The 20,100-nt window shown below is 36.7% G+C and overlaps 3 protein-coding genes across 6 annotated transcripts; 2 read left to right on the top strand and 1 right to left on the bottom strand.

Moving 5' to 3' along the window:
- Positions 1-1,441: 1,441 nt before the first annotated feature.
- On the top strand, positions 1,442-5,846 carry LOC113752401 (cyclin-SDS). The gene is made up of 7 exons (XM_027296513.1): positions 1,442-2,374; positions 3,045-3,212; positions 4,148-4,314; positions 4,804-4,932; positions 5,080-5,260; positions 5,614-5,658; positions 5,791-5,846. Exons 1-7 carry the CDS (start codon positions 1,442-1,444, stop codon positions 5,821-5,823), a joined length of 1,656 nt encoding a protein of 551 aa, XP_027152314.1. The 3' UTR covers positions 5,824-5,846.
- A 940-nt stretch (positions 5,847-6,786) lies between these two features.
- Positions 6,787-10,392, bottom strand: LOC113754008 (binding partner of ACD11 1-like). Of its 2 annotated transcripts, none has more exons than XM_027298317.1 (6): positions 10,174-10,392; positions 9,129-9,212; positions 8,798-8,904; positions 8,646-8,721; positions 7,777-7,857; positions 6,787-7,530 (listed from the first exon to the last, which is right to left on the bottom strand). In XM_027298317.1, exons 2-6 carry the CDS (start codon positions 9,204-9,206, stop codon positions 6,958-6,960), a joined length of 915 nt encoding a protein of 304 aa, XP_027154118.1. In that variant the 5' UTR covers positions 9,207-9,212; positions 10,174-10,392; the 3' UTR covers positions 6,787-6,957. The 2 variants fall into 2 exon arrangements, with proteins under 2 accessions (XP_027154118.1, XP_027154119.1); XM_027298318.1 differs by having other exon boundaries at positions 8,798-8,901.
- Positions 10,393-14,525: 4,133 nt separating this feature from the next.
- On the top strand, positions 14,526-19,669 carry LOC113753436 (putative disease resistance RPP13-like protein 3). Of its 3 annotated transcripts, XM_027297582.1 has the most exons (4): positions 14,526-14,753; positions 14,840-14,884; positions 15,371-15,452; positions 16,706-19,669. In XM_027297582.1, the coding sequence occupies exon 4, from the start codon at positions 16,781-16,783 to the stop codon at positions 19,445-19,447; it is 2,667 nt and encodes an 888-aa protein (XP_027153383.1). In that variant the 5' UTR covers positions 14,526-14,753; positions 14,840-14,884; positions 15,371-15,452; positions 16,706-16,780; the 3' UTR covers positions 19,448-19,669. The 3 variants fall into 3 exon arrangements, with proteins under 3 accessions (XP_027153383.1, XP_027153382.1, XP_027153384.1); XM_027297581.1 differs by lacking the exon at positions 15,371-15,452; XM_027297583.1 differs by lacking the exons at positions 14,526-14,753; positions 14,840-14,884 and having other exon boundaries at positions 15,104-15,452.
- The last annotated feature ends 431 nt before the right edge of the window (positions 19,670-20,100 follow it).

Genomic DNA, 20,100 nt, shown 5'->3' with positions numbered 1-20,100 from the left:
TATCATAGTCACCCTTTGTTGTCTAAATGAGTGCAGTGCAATTAAAGTTATTATCCATTAAGAAATACTCATACTCTATAATCATTAAGTTTTCCTTTTAATTTATGATACAAATAAACATATGAAAAACTAATCTTACCCTTAATTATGCTATCTTCAGATTGTGTTTAATGTCTTAATAATTAGTACATTTTTATATTACCCATATAGCTTTTTATGTGCATTGGTAGTATCAAATCAGTTAGCATAAAATTGGTGTGTATATATATATATGTGTGTGTATATTAAGTTTGGGAAAACTCAATATTGTAAGATTAGGCAACTTTGCCAAATACATATTCTGTGTAGTAAGATAGTAAGAATGAGTTGTAACCTATGATTTTGAAAATATATTTCTTATGATTTTGGAGATATATCTCAATCTACAATGGGACTGGAGTCAAGATCATTTAAATTTTTTATTAAAAAAAAGTAAAGTTTATTACTACTTAATTCACTGTTTAACAAATAAGCTAATTTCAAGAAAAAGTACTCATTATTGTTTATTTATGATAGGATTATGCTCCTACGATATGCATTTTTAGGTTTTATTTAGATTGCTATTTTTTATATTTTTATAAAAAAATATATTATAATAATTTAATATACATAAACTAAAACCATGATTGAGAAATGTATTTACGAAAAATATAAAAAAAAAATTTATCAAAAAGTTGCAATCCAAAGAACCATTTGAGAAAAATTTAATGATTGAAATTTTGATCCCTTTCCTTCATTAGGCTCAATGTGAATGTATAGCTTCTGCCTTTGTTAGATATAATTTGCCTCTGGTAATCAGTTTTAGGAAAATTCAAGTAATTATAAATTGTTTCGTATACTAATAATAATATTTTAAGAACTAAAACAAGATTTCTAAAGCCATTCAATCATATATAATTAAATGTGGATTTTTTTTTCTAAAAAATAATAAAAATATCTCCGTCAAGTCGCGTCAGCTGAAACCCCCTTAACGCCGTCGTTAAGCTTCATTGGTTCCTCACGGTAACTCCACACTCGACGTCGACGACGTCCTTTCATACACGACACCGTTACTTACAAACTGCCGTCAAGCCACGACGTCCTTTCATACTCGACACCGTTACTTACGAACTGCCGTCAAGCCACTTCCTCTGAACTCTCAAGTCTCTCTCAACTCTCCCTCCCATGGCCATGAACGTGACCCCACGAATTCACGAAATCCGTTCCTTCAGTGGACCCCACCACCAACCCAACACTATTTAAACCCAAATTTCCGGCTCCAACGTTCTTAACTGCTTCACTCTCCATTTTGCATTTTCACGCACAACACACACTAAAAAGCAAAATCTCAAAACGCGAGTTCGAACTTCTCTTTCCAGCTCAGAGTTACCACGTCGTTTCGTCCTCTGCAGTTTGCCTGAAAATGAAGCGCAAAGCTGAACCGCAGCTGCAGCAGAAGCAGTCGATCTTCGTCGCCGTGAAAAAGCAGCTCCGGTCCAAGCTTCCTCACCGGCGACGCCGTTTTCACATCTCTCCAGTTCTCCATTCTTCTTCGGACTTTGCGACCGAAGAGCTCTCCTGCGAGGTCGATTCCAGCAGAGCCTCGGTACTGAGCATTAATCAGCTGCCGGAGTTTCGAAGAGTTTATGGAAAAGAGGAAAGCGACAGAGGAGGATATGGTGACGTGGAAGTTTCGGAGAGTTCGTGTGTTGAGTCGTGTTCCGGAGCTGTTTCTGGAAAATTTGTTGAGAAGAAACTGAAGAGAAATGAGGAAGTATCTGAGAAGTTTGCTAAGAACCAGGTCGTTTCGGAGCTCAAGAGTGGAGTTAATGAGGATTCCGAAACAGGGAATAAATCTGAGATTTCTGCTGTTTGGTCGTTCTCCGGTGAAAATTTAAAACTTAGAGACGTGAAAGTGATTGAAACTATCTCGAACGACGTCGTTTCAGTTCGTTTAGAATCGGAGAAAACTGTGCAGAAATATGAGAGCGGAGAGGAAGAGTTTGAGCGAGAATCAGGTGCGCAAAGTAAAAAGCAGCTTTCTCCAAGCGACTTCGATTTTACTTGTTCCGAGGATTTTGAAAACGGCTGCGTTTCCGAGCAGGAAGACTACTCGTCGTCGTACTCTGAGTTGCAGTCGGAGATTTTCCCCGAGAGTTGTTCGGATTTTGATTTCTCCGACTACTCGCCGTCGATTTGGTATGATGATTCCGGCAGCCAGTTCTCCGAGAAGTCAATGAACGATGAGAGTCCTTCGCCAACTTTTCAACTCTTCATCCAATTTTCTCAACAGTTCTGCAGATCGAACTTCCCTTTCGAGACTAATTCTGATCATAATGACTCTCATGATTTCACCGTGAGTTTCTCTGAATTAAAATTTTTTCAATAATTAATATATTTTCTATGAAATTTTCTATAACTTTTTGATTAGTATGCAAAGCGTGCAGAGAAGCTCAGCTCAGCTCTCAATATCTGTTTATATCCTCTTAACTGTAGAATGAACATGTCCTGTTCTTTTTTTTATGCTTTTCTTTTTATCTCGATTTTACTAATTGCATGCTTAATTCTAATCGTTTGAATCGAGATGATACATTTAAATATTTCTGTTTTTTATTTGAGATCAAAATTCTGAAGTTTAAGATAAACTTCTATTCTGAATCTGGAATTTAGATATAATTGCTTAATCATTAGCGGATGACATATATATATAATTGCTTAATTTTCTGGCAATTAGCTGCAGTTCGTTACAGACAAATTTGTTACGAAGTCCTCTCTCGTTTGATTTTCTGTTCGAAAATGAAAATGTTGAAATAAATTTTAAAACTTAAAATTCGATTTTTCTTTAAATTTTTATAATTAGCATCAATAACATTGTGGACTGCTTTTGCTTTTACTAATTACTAGTAACGTTTTTTGATTTGTCGCATGACATAAGCCTTTTAGGCTCTGACAGATTATTTTTGAATGTGTTAATATAAATTTTTAAAAAATTGTTTCTTTTTTAAATTGTTTTTGTTTGAATGAAGGTGTTGGGGTTGGAAGAAGAAGAAGATGAAGAGAGCTACAGGATGATTAGGAAAAGAGAGAGAAGGCAAGTATATCTACACGACTACGCCGAGGAATACTGCTCCACCACCAACTACGGCGACCTTATCATTCAGCAGCGGTTAGAGATGGTCCATTGGATCGTTGAGGTATTTACTGCATTATTATCCAACTTGCACAGTCTTTTTCCTTCCAGTTTAACCCCCACGTTCTGAGTCGTTATTTTTGGGCAGATAGTGGAATGCATCAGTTACAAACATGTTTTTTTTTTTCTTCTCTCTACTTTACTTTGTTTGGAAATTTCCTGCTTTACGGTGTCGTTTTAGTAAGTGGTTTCAAGCAATTGGATTTAGCCCACGTGATACGCCCGTGGCGTCTTGAAACAGTATGTTGTCTATTGTGCATGGATTGCTTTACTTCTCCTAGGACACGAAATGCACAAGATTTGTGGACCTTTTGTCTATCATCTCATATGTTCTGGTGGGCTTTTACTCTATGATGTTAAGATGCACGTGCTGAGTTCACAAAGCATGATACATATCCCGAGTTCTGGCAAATTCTTTAACAGTACTGGCACTCTCTATGTCGGTTTGATAAATTACCTGGTGAAAATTGTGTTTTCGATGGAGTTAATTTGCCCCTTTTTTCTCTAAGAAATGATATAGGATGCGGTCCAGAATAGGGCTAAAAAGAGTAGCAGATGGAAGCACATGTAATCTGCTTAATATAATGAGACTGAGTGGTCCAACTCTAGTGGACAGGAATTGTTATGCGCTAATTATGCTTCCTGTAAAAAAAGTCTAGTAACTCCTCAATTTAGAATCTTGAATTTTACCTGATATTAAGCAGAGATACACTTTGAAATTTCTACTTTTTAGTATTTTCCAATGGTTTAGCTTTCATAATATTGTATGTTCTGAATTACAATCTTCTTTTCTTGCCCGGAAACTATACTGTCATTTGTTCCTGATAAACCTTCCTTCCAAGATGATTTTATCTCCATTTATCTCAGATTTCCAATTGGTGTTTAAAGAGTAAACGTAGCTTTTGCTCATTTATTTGTCTCTTGAACTTCACTGTACAGCAATCAACAATTAAGGAGCTCCAGAGAGAGACCATGTTTCTCGGGGTGAGCCTGTTGGATCGCTTTTTAAGCAAAGGTTACTTCAAAACCAAGAGGAATCTTCAGATTGCTGGAATTGCCTGTCTCACCTTGGCAACAAGGATCGAAGAAAACCAGCCACTCAACAGGTAGTATTTTTCTCTACTTCTTTTCCCTTATTATCTTTTCCCCATTTGATCATCATACATTTGTCGTGCTGGATTGCATCAGATAAATGTTTGTGACGAGCTAAATTCCTTTTAAATGGACTGAAATGATTTTCTAGCATGCACTTGATATAGAAGTGTTTGGAGATACAGTTTCAAGTATTACGAAACCAAGATTATCCTTCATACAGATCAAAACGGATTTTAATTTTACGATCAATTTTTGCATCTCAAATTCAACGAGTTCAAACTAAGTTAATAATCCATTTCCTATTCATATCAAATTTTCTACAATTTAAACAATTTATATTATTTGATGAAGCAAACTTAAGTCAGGGAACTTTTACCACACGAAGGATCATTTGACTCGGTACCTAATGTAAGCACATGCATTGGAGCTAATGACGAGGACTTCTTCTTCACTGTCCCTCATCAAATATTAAAACCATGTAATTATTGTCATCATTCCAGTGTACGGCAGAAGACGTTCTACATTGCAAGCAACGCATACAGCAGAAGCGAAGTGGTGGCTATGGAGTGGCTGGTACAGGAAGTACTGAAGTTCCAGTGTTACCTGCCGTCTATGTACAACTTCTTATGGTATATAGTTTCCTCCTCTGTGCTCTGTCAAGTCTATAATTGAAAAAATTGGTACATTCAGCATCTAGGTCTTCCAGACTTGAACTAGGAGAAAAAGGAACATATATTTTCCTCTGATGACTCATGGCTTCTGTACATCTGAGACAGGTTTTATCTGAAAGCTGCAAGAGCAAATGAGAAGGTGGAGAAGACTGTGAAGTACCTGGCTGTGCTAGCATTGCTAGGCCATGAACAACTCTGCTATTGGCCCTCCACTGTGGCGGCTGGGCTAGTCATTCTTGCCTGTGTAGCAGAAAATCAAGAAGCATCTTGTTTCGGTGTCACAGAGGTAAGTCAATGTGAATTTCCTTGGCTTCATTGTCATAATTGTCTGGGTTCTAGGCATACATTTATTTAAATACCATCCACTGGATGAGTTAATTGTCTTTAATAGTTTTAAGTCCAAATAAGCAGCTATGTTTTATGGCACAAGCCTTTTTTTTTCTTCCTTTGGGACATAGCAGAAGTATTTTGCAATACCAGTTATCAGATGAATCTGTGAATTGGAGAAATATTTAGCTCTTTTTGAATGTAGAAGGTTGTCTCTGCAGTCAAATCATTTTTTCTTTTTGAGATTAAGATCAGAGATTAAATGCAGCTGGATACTTTATTGATGATGAATTCATGTACTTGGATATACAGACTCATGCTCAAATAAAGGATGATCATCTCCCTGAATGCTTAAAGGTACAAGACGGAACCAAATCCAAAAAAATCCTCCTTCAAGTCATAAGTTTGTTGTGAAACATAACATATCTGCGTGCCTACTCATTCATCTTTTATCAGAGTCGCAACTAACAGTGCGTTTATTCATGACAGAGCTTGGCATGGTTGGTGAAGTACATAACCTAGTTACCTGTTCCTCATACCCATACACTTACAACAGTTCGTACAGAATTCATCACACAGAATAGGAAAATAATGATCAAGGCGATTGATTGGACTTTGGATCAAGTGATACACAATTTTATTCTTTGGATCAAGTGATAAACAATTTTATTCTTTCATTAAGTAGCCATAGAATGACAGATTCTAGAGCAATTGTCCATAGAAGAGAAGAAATTTTGGAGAGAAATTGTATACTTCTTTTACTAAGCAACAACCTGACAATGCTTGTATACCTCAATCTTGATCGAATATTTCAATAACAGCTACATATTGATTTGGTAAATGATAATTGCAGAAGGGTACAGAATGCCATTTTTTAGTCACTTATTTTCTTTCTTATTTGGAAAGATGTTTAATTTGTTTGTGATGCAATTGTTATATGTTCAGTAAGTAGTCATGCTACAGCTCTCAATCATCCCATTCCCCCTTCCCAAAGGCATCCAAAAGATTTCCAGAGAAAGGGCTATAACGAGGTAAAACCGTAATTTCATAGCATGAATCATTTATCTCTCTGCAATCACAAAGGGCAACTTCTGATGCAATTTTAAAAGTTTGCAGTACTATGATTTTTCTAGTCTCAGTTCATTGGCAATTTTTTTTAGGTTTTGTGGAGTCTGTTGGTTACTGCAACTTGTACATCTTTATTCAACTACTCTTGATTCCAGCAACAGCTCAATTGGACAAGGGCTTGTAAACATTGTCATAGACACATGACTGTCAATGCCATGACCAGAGAGCTTCCATTTCTGAGCAAAAACATTTTTCCTCGTTGCCGATAATTATATTGGAGCCAACAGCAGTGCTTAATCTACAAATATGTATTAGTGGAACACAAAGTTGAGAAATACATGGTAAAATTTGAAAAAGAGCTATTGCATGGGTAACCACATGTATTGTCCAGCGAAAATAACAGAACACACACCAACATGCAAATAACATGCCCTGGATAGTATAGAAGCAACAATCAAATATAGTACAGTGCAATAATGAAGTTGTGATTTATGGTTTTTGTGGTGAAACAGAGGTTCTGTAAGATATCATACAGCACAAAAGAGGTTGAACTCCAATTTGGCCGAGAAATTCTCTAAAATTTCAAACTTATACAAGCTTACTGCCATCAGGAGAATTAGCAGGATGAGCTGGAACATCTCCAACCAAGGATTGATCGAGATGGACATGTGCAAATTCATTTACCATTGCCACTTGTTCCTTCTGTAGGTTATCCCTTCTTTCCTCTTCTGCTTTCGCAACCTTCTCCTTGGTCATTAAGCTCACTCCCTCAGCTGCCTTGGCCACTCTATTGAATGCATTTGAAACCCATGAGGCTCCACTTGACACATAACGGTTACTCATGATAGCAGATCCTGCAACAGTAGCTCTCTGCTCAGCAGCTGCAAAGGCACTTCTCGTCTTTTCAGACACCTGGAAGCGTTCATCCATCTCCTTCACTTTTACATTAACAGCAGCTGTTCCCTGGCTTAACTTCTCGGTAAGGCCTAATTTAGTGTCGATTGAAGCAACAGTGGCTGAGGCAGTTGATGTCAGTTGGTGCTTCTCATCAAAAGATTTTGCCTTGTTCAAAGCATCCTTTCCCAAACTGAAGCCTTTGGAAAGCATCGTGCTTACCACATCTTCTGCCTTCTGGACAGCAGAGCCAGTCGAAGTTGGTTCCTATTAAAGGCAAATATCAACAGAACTTGTGTTCAGACATTAATGTAAATTTTCATAGTCAAAACTCCAACATGATGCACCATTTACAAATTTATGCTGGGAGGTAGACTATAATAAAGTCCAACCCTTCCTTGTTCAGTATCAAAACTGAACACTAACAGCTGCAAAATTGCAATGAAGCTTTAGTGCTCTGAATTGCAAAAATGATAGCAAATCAACAGAAGCCACTAAGGATATGTAGCTTACTGTGTTTAAAACAGCATTAGGAGGCAACTGGTAATTTTCAACTTGTGTTATTGAAATTGGAAGGTCTGCAATGGTTGCTCCCTGAGAGAGCAGAGGTCGACATAAGCTTCAGATTCCACTAAAAAGGGATAAATGTAAACAATAACTAGTATGCAACTAGCATTTTTTCACAATTAACAATGCCATTGCATAGGAATTTATGTCATGGCAGACAACTTTATTGAATCCATTCAAGACTTCAAATTTTTCCAGAATGAATCTTTACGGCTAAGTCAGGAGAAAACTAAGATTATGTTTCCATCCATGCTTGGAGCTAATGAGTAATTAAACCTATTCTTCATTATTTCATAATTACTGATACACAATTGTCCTTACAGTTCCAGAAGTATGGGAAACTTTTCCAGTTCATTGTTTCATAATTTCTGGTTCACAATTGCTCTTTAGGCTTATCTAAATTGTTGCTTGTTTGCACCTGCAAACAAGAGATATAACCTCTCTAGGGGAAATTTTTGAGCTGAAGAGTCCTCCCTGACTTTAGCCATTTTCAAAAGGATGCGGCCCTTACTATGCTCATTTGTATCCATATCACTTTACACAATCCTTTTTCTAGAGGTAATTTTTCCCAGAGTACTTAAAAATTAACATCCAAAACCAACGTAAGCTTCAAACAAGTCGACAAGCTAATCCTCAGAAATATGGAAATTAAGTTTAGCTTCATTCAATTCTTCATACTCCAAAAGGTGGATCCTAAGCAAAAGTGTCATGCATTCCTTCTGCGTTTTTTTATTTTCTCTCAAACATTAAAGATGTCAATGTAGCCAAAATGTCTAGACATTAGATAATTAGTACAATGACCACAGACAACATACTGTCAAAAGCATTGCAGTATCTGCCCCTTTTGATTCTTCGAAAGTTACATAAGCAAGTTGAGTGGTCTCAGTTTCCCTGAAAAGATGCCTTGAGAGTTAAAGCTTCAATTGTCAAATAACGCTAATACACCAGGCAAATCCAGAAGGCAAACCTTTGCATCTCAACATACTGGATATTGCCAGAGAAAGAGAAGAATTCCTGAATTTCTTTGTCAGTGGCAGAAAGTGAGATGTTGCTCACTTTAATTGTTCTTATCTGCTAAAAAACGAGAATCACAACTAAATGAGTCTTTTCTGTAAAACACATCTCATTTGTGATCTTCTCAAAAGAAGCTTAAGTGATCATGGAAGAAAAGTACCAACACCTCAAGAAGTGCATTAGTATACTAATGAGATGGGAAGAAAAGCAACTGCCTGATGAAAAAGCAAATTATTGAGTGAAAGTCTATTGTTTTCCTAATTTGAAGAACGCTTGACGCTTACATCTGGGACATTGATAGTCCAGTTTGGGTTGCTGGTAATCTGGGTATTTTCTCCAAGATTTTGATTAGTATGGTCCATGGGAACCTGCAAATCAGTACAAGTAATTAGATTACCATCACAACTTAAACATAAAGGTTAGCAAGGATTAGGAAATGAGTCAAATAATATGTTGAGAATATAGAATATATCATGCCGATTATTTTCTTGTACAGTACAGATCAGGCAATTTGGTAAAGTAAAGCAATTAAAACAAAGTTAAAAGGATATCAATGAAATCCTGTCACCCTAGATGAACTAGATTATCACCACAAAATGTTTCAATTTATAAAGCCAAGGTAACATCAACATAAACAGATTGCAACTAGAGATAAATCTGTTGTATCTTGACCATTTGCAAATCCAAGAGACAACCAGGTAGGTTCATGGTGAGATCTTACAAACAAAAGCCTCCAAATGTGCAAAACCAACAAGACTCGGTTCAAAGCTCATAAAGACAAAGGTTATGAAGCAGAAGAAGTCATAATGATAGTTAAAGTTGCATGAATCTAAACCAGACACTTATGTTTGCTAAAGAAAAATTACCATGAAATAGATTATTATGCTCATAATTATCTGTTTCCCTTTAAATTTTCCTTATGCCATTCTCAAGAACAGGACTAAGTTTTCATTCAGATATATTATCACTTTTGGTTTCATTTCTTGAAAAAGCAGTTGACAATATCCTAAAACAACTTCAAGTATTTGCAACAATATACTTGAGACTCCAAAAAATAAACAAGCTATCATAAGATCAGAGACATCATAACCTCAAAAGAAATGCAATGCAATCAATTGAAATGGCTCATCAGACTGAGACGTGAAATTTGATAAAATTGACAGTAACAAAATAACTCCCACAAGACTTGACATTTTGACAAGCCCATCTGATTAGAACGCAGAGAAGATTCAACGTATTAGGAAAGGTACCTAGTCACGGGATTGCAATGAATTTAGTAATGCAAATCAGAATTGCTGATACAGAAATTAAAAGGTAATTTGTGCTTACAGATACGGTTGATAAGAATGTTATGTAGAACCAGAATTCTTGAAGAAATGATGATCAGGGGTAAATGCCCCGTGGGGAAAGGGGGAGGGGGTGGAAAATGTTAGTATTAAAAAAAGAAAATAGAAAGGAAAAGAGGAAGAAATGGGAGGGAGAGAAACTAGGTAATGATCTGTAGCAACTGTTTATGCCACCATGCGGGAAGTTCGCCCATTCGCATGATCCCCAGTTTCTTAATTTTGAGGAGAGAACGACAACTATTGCCTATAAATAAACAAGGTATGTGAGACAGGAAAATTGTAATAAGGGATTAATCTCTTATATGGCCAGGTAAAGAAATTCTTAAGTTCTTACCCAACCTTTGAACCAAAAAAATTTAAAAAAAATATCACAAGTCAGATTAAGATGCCTCTCAGGAGAGCTCCTTCGAACTTGATTAGCAAATTAAGTAAAACATGAACGTCATTTTGTGAGTAAAATTTTAAATTCGACTTCAACTTGGCATGATTAACATAAAGTTTGAAATTTGTGAGTAAGATATATAAGTTACTTAGCTCTACTAGAGTTCAATTCAGTCCAAACTAGTTGCTATTTAGTTTGATAAATAAAAGGTTCACGTACAAAAAAGTGACTGAAAATTATAAACGTTTTTAAGTAATATATACAAATATGAAAACCTTTATAATCAAAGAGATAGACCCGTCTTTTAATTTATTTCTGTCGTTTAAATCGTATCTCGTTTAGTATAAAGATTGTTCAATAAATAAATAAGCCAACTTTGAACATGACCTTTAAGGGCGAATTTCAATTAAGGCCTGCAACGTGGGCTAAAGTGTTAATATAACCCTTGAAAGAGAGTGAGTGCCAACTAAGCCCTCTAAGTTTGAATTTTATTCCAAATGAGGCATCTCACGAGATTTAGGTTTGATTGATAACATTTGACCAACTTTGACAATAATGTGAAAACATATCAACTATTTAGAGACCTTGACGCAGTCGATCTCCTTCCTAAATAAGCTAAAATCGATAAAATTATTGCACTTCTAATAAAAGCAAAAACTATTCCAGATTAAAAGGGTAATATTTCATCCATTTTACCTCATTCAAGCAGGAAATGAATGGCTTAAAAAGTCCCTAAATAATTAGTAGGATTTCGCATTATCACTAAAGATTGGTTAAAAGTTATTGACCAAACATGAGTTGATAGAAAGGCTTATATTGAAAAAAATGTTTCTAGTTTTGAGTTCTTTGAACAAATTCACCTTCACGGGTTGATTTGACTCTTTTGGATTCCTTTGTAAGGCCAATTCAAAATTCACCCTAATTTCAAATTCATTAAAATAAATAAATAAATTTGCCTATTATAATGTTTTTGGTTTGATTAATTTGTTCATACTTTTGGCCAAATGCATGCTACATATGCAAAAAGATATTGAATTTTAAATTGAAATCATGCGTCATGCATCTAGTGTATAAAAACTTTTACATTGATCTTGTAAAATAGATTAATCCATTTAAGTAGTACAACAATTTTGGGCATGCTAAAATGTAGAATTTGATTCAAAAACCATTTGACTCCAATTCTTATTTCTAACTTAAATTTTCGCCTCCATCTTGTTGCTTTAGGTGCATTTTGTTGGTGGATAAGGGCTTTCTGCCATTAACGAAGGGGAAAATCGCCAATTTAGTCCCTAAATTTTTTTTTTCTGTCAATTTAGTCCCTATACATTATTTATAGGCAATTTAATCTCTAAACTTATATTTCGGTTCCAATCAAGGAGCTTAGCGGTGGCGCCACCGCATAATTTCCATCGGCTTCCCAATCTAGCAACCCAGAAGGGGTACTTTAGGGACTTCCACATTCTATTTTCCTATTATTGTGAATCGGGCCAGTTTGTGCTAAGCTGACCGGTAAAATAGCTGCTGGTCTTCCAGCCAGGTGGAAAATGCTCCAATATAAAATGCTTTAAACGAGCATAAATTTCTCCACGTTATTTTTGGCCGGCGTCAGCATCTAACATTTTCAGTTGACCGATGGAGGAGTGGACTTTGAACCGATCGTCGTCGGAATTGTAGCCGTTAATGGGGCATTGCTGCACCAAAAGTGTTTCAGTCTCAGTCCACAAGGTCGACGATCCCGTCGCCGCCTTCGATGGTCACCCCTCCGCCACTGCCACTTCCGCTGGTAACTCGGGTACAGCAGATCGCCGCCGGAAGCCCAAGGCCAGCAATATCTCCGGGCCCACCATCGGCCAACGGTCACTCCAATAAGAGCACGCCAGCTCATTCCTTTGCCGCCAGCCCATGGCAGAGTCCTTACCTTGCAGGTGTTCGGCCTTCGCCGTCGGAGGCGAGAACTCCAAGGAGGAAGCTTCAGGGAGGAAGTTTAGGTGGCCCTTCCCCCTTCCTTCGCTGGCAAAGCCCGTCATGTCCGCGATTCTAAAGCAACAAGGGGTGCCGGCGAAGCCGAATGAGTGGCCGATACCTGAGCATGACGAAGGTGGAGCAGCAGACAGTGAAGGAAAAGAAGTGGGAAAAGAATTTCGTTGCCAAGTATGAACTGGGAAAAGAAGTGGGGCGTGGACATTTTGGACATACATGTTGGGCCAAAGGAAAAAAAGGAGAGCTCAAGAATCAGGTAGGAGCTGTGAAGATCACTTCCAAAGCTAAGGTGTTTGGTATGTCTTTATAGTTTGCACCACTTCAAAACTCCTCCCTTTTACATGTGTGCTGATTTTTCGATTTTGCTTCTTTATTTTCTTTATTTCTGCGGACTATGGGCTCTGTTCCTCGGATATGGGGAACATGGGATTTTAGAAGATGATGATGAAGATGATACAGGGGATTTCCGTTTGAGAAGACAAATTGAGAAGATTCGTGATGGCTGGTGAGAATAGTAAAGTTAGTCGTGCAAGGATAAAAATAAGATGAAAGTCAAAGAAAAATATGAAAAATATTGAAGTCCCTAAAATACCCCTTTTGGGTTTCTAGATTGGGAAGCCGGTGGAAATTATGCGGTGGCGCCGCCGCTAAGCTCCTTGATTGGAACCGAAATATAAGTTTAGAGATTAAATTGGCCATAAATAATGTATAGGGACTAAATTGACAGAAAAAAAAAAGTTTAGGGACTAAATTGACGATTTTCCCTTAACGAAGCAGCATCTTGAACAGCTGAGCCCTGAATTTCCTCTTTAAAAAAAAAAAAGAAACAAAAGGTAGATAGATGAATCAAATTTTCCAAAAAAGAAAAGAACAATTTAACAACCCAAGACAGTTAGTCATTATGTGTAATTCCTAACTGGTAGTGGTGAAATCACACATACATGATGCAACTTCAAATATTTACTCAACTTATTAAAAAAAAAAAGATGTGTAGAAGGAAAAAAAAAGTTAAAAAATGAAATGGGGCAGGGGGAGTTATTTAAAATTATTCTTTGATTGGTAAATAGATAGTTTTCAAAAGTTTTGGACAATTTTTTGATGAGCACATTAATAAAAGGTTAAAAGTTTATACACAAAGCAACAGTACAATTATTTAAAATTAGTTACACCAATTTTATATTTATTTAAAATCAAAGAAATAGTGATGTTTTTTTAGAAATTGACTCTAAAGTTGATTTCCCAAAATTTAATTTTAGATTCTATTACTAGGAAATCAACTCCTCTTATCCTTGTATTATTTATCTCATCTCCTTTTGAAATTGACACTATATACAAGCAGATTAGAGACACAATCAAGCATCATATTTAATATTATGTGAATATGCGCCTTAGTATACATGTATTTAATTGTGTTTATTAATGTGTATCGTGTCATATTGTCCCAAAAAAAGAAAGAGAAAAAAAAAGACACATAAAGAGAAAGAGTTTCTCGGAAATTCATCTCAAAATCATTTTTAAATAATCACAAAAATTCAATCCCAAATAAAAGCCTTGCTACGTTTTCCATGAACACATTTTCCAATCACCTTTTTACCTCACATATATTAAATCGCTGCAGTAATTTTTTTACAAAAAATCTAAAAAAATACAATCCAAACGTGTTTTTTTCTATTTTAAACTAAATAACAGGTAAATAATCCAAAGTGTCTTTTTTTTCTTTTTTTTTGGAAAATCTATTTTAAAGTAAGTTTTAAGTAATCAATAAGAGATAACTTTTATTTTACGGGAATAAAAAATTAATAGTATTTCTTTAATTTGAAGCAAAATAGCTGTATAGGTGTAAATAGCCACAGGACCTGTCATGCTAGTAAATTTCCACCCAAAAAAGACAAAAATTCAGGAGAAGTCCATATCATGATTCATGACTACTTCACCGACTTTCTTCACAGCTTCCTTTTCCACTCCCTCAGTTGACTGACTACACTGACAAACTAAAGTCGTCTCTGCAATTTCTTGGATACTTCAAACACGAAGTTCACTCGCAATGGAGATTACAGTCAAGAAATGCTTGTGAGCAATCAGAAACAAAAGGAAGAAAAAGATTCTTGCAGACATAACTGATAAGAAATTTAGATACAGTTTACTTGTCCTTAGCTATAAAAGACCGTCCATTTATCTCAGGTGTCTCACTCCTATGGTTGGTTAGTCCTCTCCTCTCATCCCTTTTGTTTTTGATGCTCATTCTGCCTAATTTTAATTCTGATTTGGGGTTTACTGGTTGTTGCAGGCACTGTTCGCCTGCTCAGTTGGCCTTCTTTTGGGCATAATTAATGTAAGAGTTATGTTTTAGTCAAGTTTAAGCTGCTATTGTGGTACTTTATTTTGACTAGTTATAAGTTTTTGATCATCAATTAGCTGAGAAATGGCATATATACTTTCTCTGCTTTGCTAGATATTGACTTGTGTTGCTGGATTTCTCCTGAACTATAGTTTCTTTAGCTGGATTTTGTGATAATTTGGTTTCACCATTCGATCCTTGCTTTCTGAATTTTGAGTCTATGACTTCAATCTAATAATCAAATTTAGCGAATTTTTTAAAAACTTGGCTTCACATGAAGTGGTGAAGATAGTCAGAAGGAAAAAAAAGAATATGAATGGCTAAAATAGGAGTTTCTTGTGTGGTAGGGTACATTGCGAAGTGTTCTTCCAATTTGATAGTGTAAACTTGTGACTTGAAGCCTGTTTGGGCAGAATAAACTTAGTTCCGTATCATGCTGTCTTCATACCTTGCTCATCCTACATTGAGGGTTTGTCACAGGTTATAGGAAGTCCTGAGCCGTAAATTCTTCTCTCACTTAGGTGCTGCTCTTTCCAAGATACCAAGAATTATGTGAAATAGGGTAAGATTCAAGTAATTCAGTAAAAGCATCCTAAGATCATAAGGTTTATTTTCTGCTTGTTTTTTTCATTCTGAAGACAAGAAGAGGGTTCCACTAGTTGTAGTTAATTGCATTTGACATGCTATAAGGTGTAGAAATTACCAGTGAGCTTCATGTGGAGATGCATATTGTAGCTTAGAATAAATTACAAATACAAAAATGATTCAGATTTGGAAAAGGTTACACCTTTCTGTTGTAAAGCTATTGGAAATTATGTGGCTTTAAATTTTAAAAACACATCTTTTGGCGCATCTCTTTCTTTGATGGACTTTTGTATGGGTCTTCACAACATAGGTCCATCCCTTCTTCCAATTTTTTCAACTTGCAGTTCTTATTGGCTTTCTTAACTGGGATTATCAGGTAAATTTGTTGTATCCCATTTGAATTATGTGAGAAAGAGTCCATCTGGTCTTTTGCATGCTATATTACTTGGTCTGCAGTGTATCGATACACTTCAGAAGGTACTGTTTTCTTGCCTATATCTTTCTTACTTAGCAGTGACTTTGAAATTTATGACTCTAAGGTGTCACAGTTTTTGTTTTTGCTTAATTTCCCTTACTGATTTATGCTAATGCTTGTTTAATTGTTGCTGCAATTAAATCTTTTAATTTTGTTTCTTTGGTGCTTTCTAGAGAGGTTTACTGGATCAGAATCTTCAATATTTTGTTTTCAGTTCTTTATCACGTGATAAATTGGCCATGAAAATTTTGTTTCTATTTTATCAAATTGAATTTCTTTTCAATTTTTTATCTGGTCCAAAAAGCATTTTGCAAGTTCTACCCCTTTTCTCTTTTCCTTTTTTTGGCTTTTTAATAAACTTTACTTAATTCTTGTAATTTCACATCTTTCAATATCTGTGGACCAAAATTAAGTTTATTGAATATGCTAACCTATTGTTTGAGGAATAGGTTGATTCGTGGGTATGTGTTGTTCAATCAAATGGAACTACTTCATTTGATTGTTTTCTTGAATATCACGAATCAGGATAAAGATTTTGGAAGACTTCAAAGTTCTGGCTGCTGTTTGTCAGTGATCATCATGGCGTGCTGGTTGCATGCTTTGTTCCTCTGTCTGATGTCATTTGATGCAAATTTGAATTCATATGCATTGAAAGTCTCTGTAAAAAGGGCATCTTCTAAAGCTAGCTTATCTGCACATATTCCTCTCTTTAGAGCATCTGATAAGAATCTAATCAGTAGATTATTTTCATTCAGGTGATTGGAGTTTCTGCTTTAGTTTTTCGTCAAAGATAGCAGACTTACTTTCTGTAGGATCAGAGCTCGTGAAAGATGGCAGATGCCGTTGTAGAGTTTCTCTTGGCTAATTTAAAGGAGTTACTTCTCTATCATGTAGACTTACTTTCAGGGGTGAAGGATCAAGTCGAATCTCTTCACAGGGAGCTTAGCTTGATGAAGGCTTTCCTTAAGGACTCTCGGGAGAAGCGTGATGAATCTGCATATGTTAGAGAGATAGTTCGACAAATTACAGATGTGACCTATGAGGCAGAAGATATCATTGACACTTTTGTAGTGCATGCAGCAATGCAAAAGGCAAGAAGTGCCTTGAAAAGAGTTTTTCATGCCCTAGATCACTCAAATATGCTGCGAAGTGTGTCAGAAGATATTAAATCCATCAAAGTGAAGGTCAAAGAGATTTATGATAAGAAGATGTTTGGAATTGAAAGCCTGCAAAGTGGAGAGCCTTCTCATAAACCATCAGCCAGAAAAAGGGCACCTATTGTGGAGGAAGAAAATGTTGTAGGATTTGATGAAGAGGCAAGAACAGTGGTTGAGCGGCTCACTGATGGACCAGAACAGCTAGAAGTGATATCAGTTGTGGGCATGGGTGGGCTTGGCAAAACAACTTTGGCGAAAAAGGTTTATTCTGATCCTTCTATTGAATATCACTTCTATATTCGTGCATGGGTTTACATGTCTCAACAATATTGTAGAAGAGAAGTTTTTCTTGGCATTTTAGACTCCATGGGCCTCATCACCGACCAAGTGTACAAAATGAATGATGACAGGCTGGCCGAGGAATTGTTCAGACATTTAAGGAGCAACAGATATCTCATTGTCATTGATGATGTCTGGACAACGGAGGCCTGGAATGATATCAAAATGGCTTTTCCAAATACTGCATGTGGTAGCAGAATATTGTTAACTAGTAGAAACACTGAGGTGGCTATGCATGCTAACCCTTACTGTAATCCTCATCGTTTGCGTTTTCTAACTAACGAAGAAAGCTGGGAATTACTTTGTAAGAAGGTTTTCCGAGAGGGTAGCTGCCCTCCAGAGCTACAAGAGCTGGGACAGCGGATATCAAAACGATGTGATGGACTGCCTCTGGCAATTGTGGTTGTTTCGGGACTTCTTTCAAAGAGAGAGAAAACACGCACTTGGTGGAACAAAGTTGCCGAAAGTGTAAGTACATATGTTGCTAGAGATCCAACGCAATGCATGGACGTCTTGGCATTGAGTTACAAGCACTTACCTGATCACTTGAAGGTGTGCTTCATCTACTTTGGGGCTTTTCCAGAAGACTTTGAGATCCCGGTGTCGAAATTACTGAAATTATGGGTTGCTGAGGGATTTATACAACAAATAGGACAGGAAACTTTAGAAGATATTGCAGAAGAGTATTTGGTGGATCTTGTCGACCGAAATCTGGTTATAGTGGCAAAGAAGAGGGCAAATGGTCGGATTAAGTCATGCCGAATTCATGATATGCTCCGTGATTTATGCATAAGAGAAGGTGCAGAAGAAAATTTTTTGCAGGTGATCAGGGGTATACCAGATCGTGCCTCTTTGACCTCAATCCCAAATTACTGTCGCCGACTTTGTATCCATTCACATGTTTTGGAGTTTGTCTCTTCAAGGCCTTCTGGTCCTCATGTTCGCTCCTTCTTCTGCTTCTCTATGGATGAAAGGGATGTGCCTAGAGAACACACATCTTTCGTCCATGAGGCTTTTAATCTAGTTAGGATATTGGATTTGAAGTCAATTATCTTCTCACGCTTTCCGAATGAGATAGTGCAGTTGGTACACCTGCGATTTCTGTCTCTTTCTGGCCACTTCAAGGTTCTTCCTCCAGCAATTTCCAATCTGTGGAATCTGCAAACACTCGTTGTTGTAACAACATCTCGGAATCTTGACATTCAAGCAGATTTATGGAAAATGTTACAGTTCCGACATTTGCATACAAGTGGATTAAGTTGCTTACATGGGCCTCGTGCTGAAACAAGGAAGGATAGTGAAGATCCTTTTGTACGAAGAAATATTCAAACTATTTGCACGATCGTGCCTGAGTGTTGCACAGAGAACATATTATCAAGGACTCCCAATTTGAAGAAACTAGGAATTCGGGGCAAGTTAGTTATGCTTGTGCAGGAAAGAGGAGGAATGAGTTTGTTTGATAATCTAGCTAAGTTAGATCACCTTGAAACATTGAAGTTGTTGAACGACACATTCCCCCTGCATCCTTTCAAATGCCACATACCTGGTCTTCCGCAGTCCTATAAGTTCCCTCCAAATCTGAAAAAGCTCACTTTATCCGACACGCTGCTGGATTGGTCGGAAATGTCCACATTAGGTATGCTGCCAAATCTTGAGGTGCTTAAGCTAAAAGACTATGCATTCAAGGGAAGCAGATGGGAACCATTAGATGGTGGCTTTCGCCTTCTTAGAGTATTGCAGCTTGGGAGGTCAGATTTGGTGCATTGGCATGCTTCAAGTCATCACTTTCCTAGACTCGAAAGAGTGGTCCTTAAACACTGCACACACCTTGAGGAGATCCCTTGTGGCTTTGGGGAGGTATCTGCCCTCCAGAATATGGAGCTTTATTGGCCAACGCCAGCTGCTGCTGCCTCTGCTAGGCTAATTCAACAGCAAAAACAGCAGGATCAGAGAATGGTGAACAGTGCATTCAAGCTTCTCATCTATCCGCCAGATCTTTGATCACTAAATTACTACGCCTAGCCACGGTGCATACATCAATTAAATAAGTACAACTTGTTTTTTTCCCTTCATTGTTTAGTTGTTTTTTAAATTGTATGCTGTCCTTGATTAAGCCTTTTACATAAAGATCCAATGAGATGTTCAAATGTGAGAAAAGAGACTGCTGGGGACTGAAAATACTTCACTCCCAAAAATCAAATGGTTCCTTTTCTTCTTTGTCCATGTGTTGTAAACTTGTAATGTTCGAATGCTGCTTTCAACTATACTATACTGCCAAACCTTGGATGTGTGTATCTATCTATTACTATACTAAAAGTATGATTAGTGGTATGGTAAGTTGTAGGCACTTTTTTATCTTAGTTTTTGTCGTACCCATATTGCTCCCCATCTTTCAATTAGAGTTAATGCATTTTAATTATGGTAGTAATTTAAAATATGTAACATTCCACATGATTAAATCTCAATAATAATTGTAAGTAAAATTAAAAAATTCCTATTAAAACTATTTAGCGACCCTTACACTTCATCTTTCAAACAATAGTTTTGTGGGGGTTTGGATGGTGGAATAAGAAACATAAAAAATATCATATCATGTACATCTATTATATAATGGCCCTGTTTGAGATTTTGGAATTAACTATCATATCCAGAAA

The sequence above is a fragment of the Coffea eugenioides genome, chromosome 11 (genome assembly GCF_003713205.1).
Source record: "Coffea eugenioides isolate CCC68of chromosome 11, Ceug_1.0, whole genome shotgun sequence".
Lineage (NCBI taxonomy): Eukaryota > Viridiplantae > Streptophyta > Magnoliopsida > Gentianales > Rubiaceae > Coffea > Coffea eugenioides.
The sequence above is the reverse complement of the archived record's forward strand: the minus strand, read 5'-3'. Positions and strand labels throughout refer to the sequence as shown.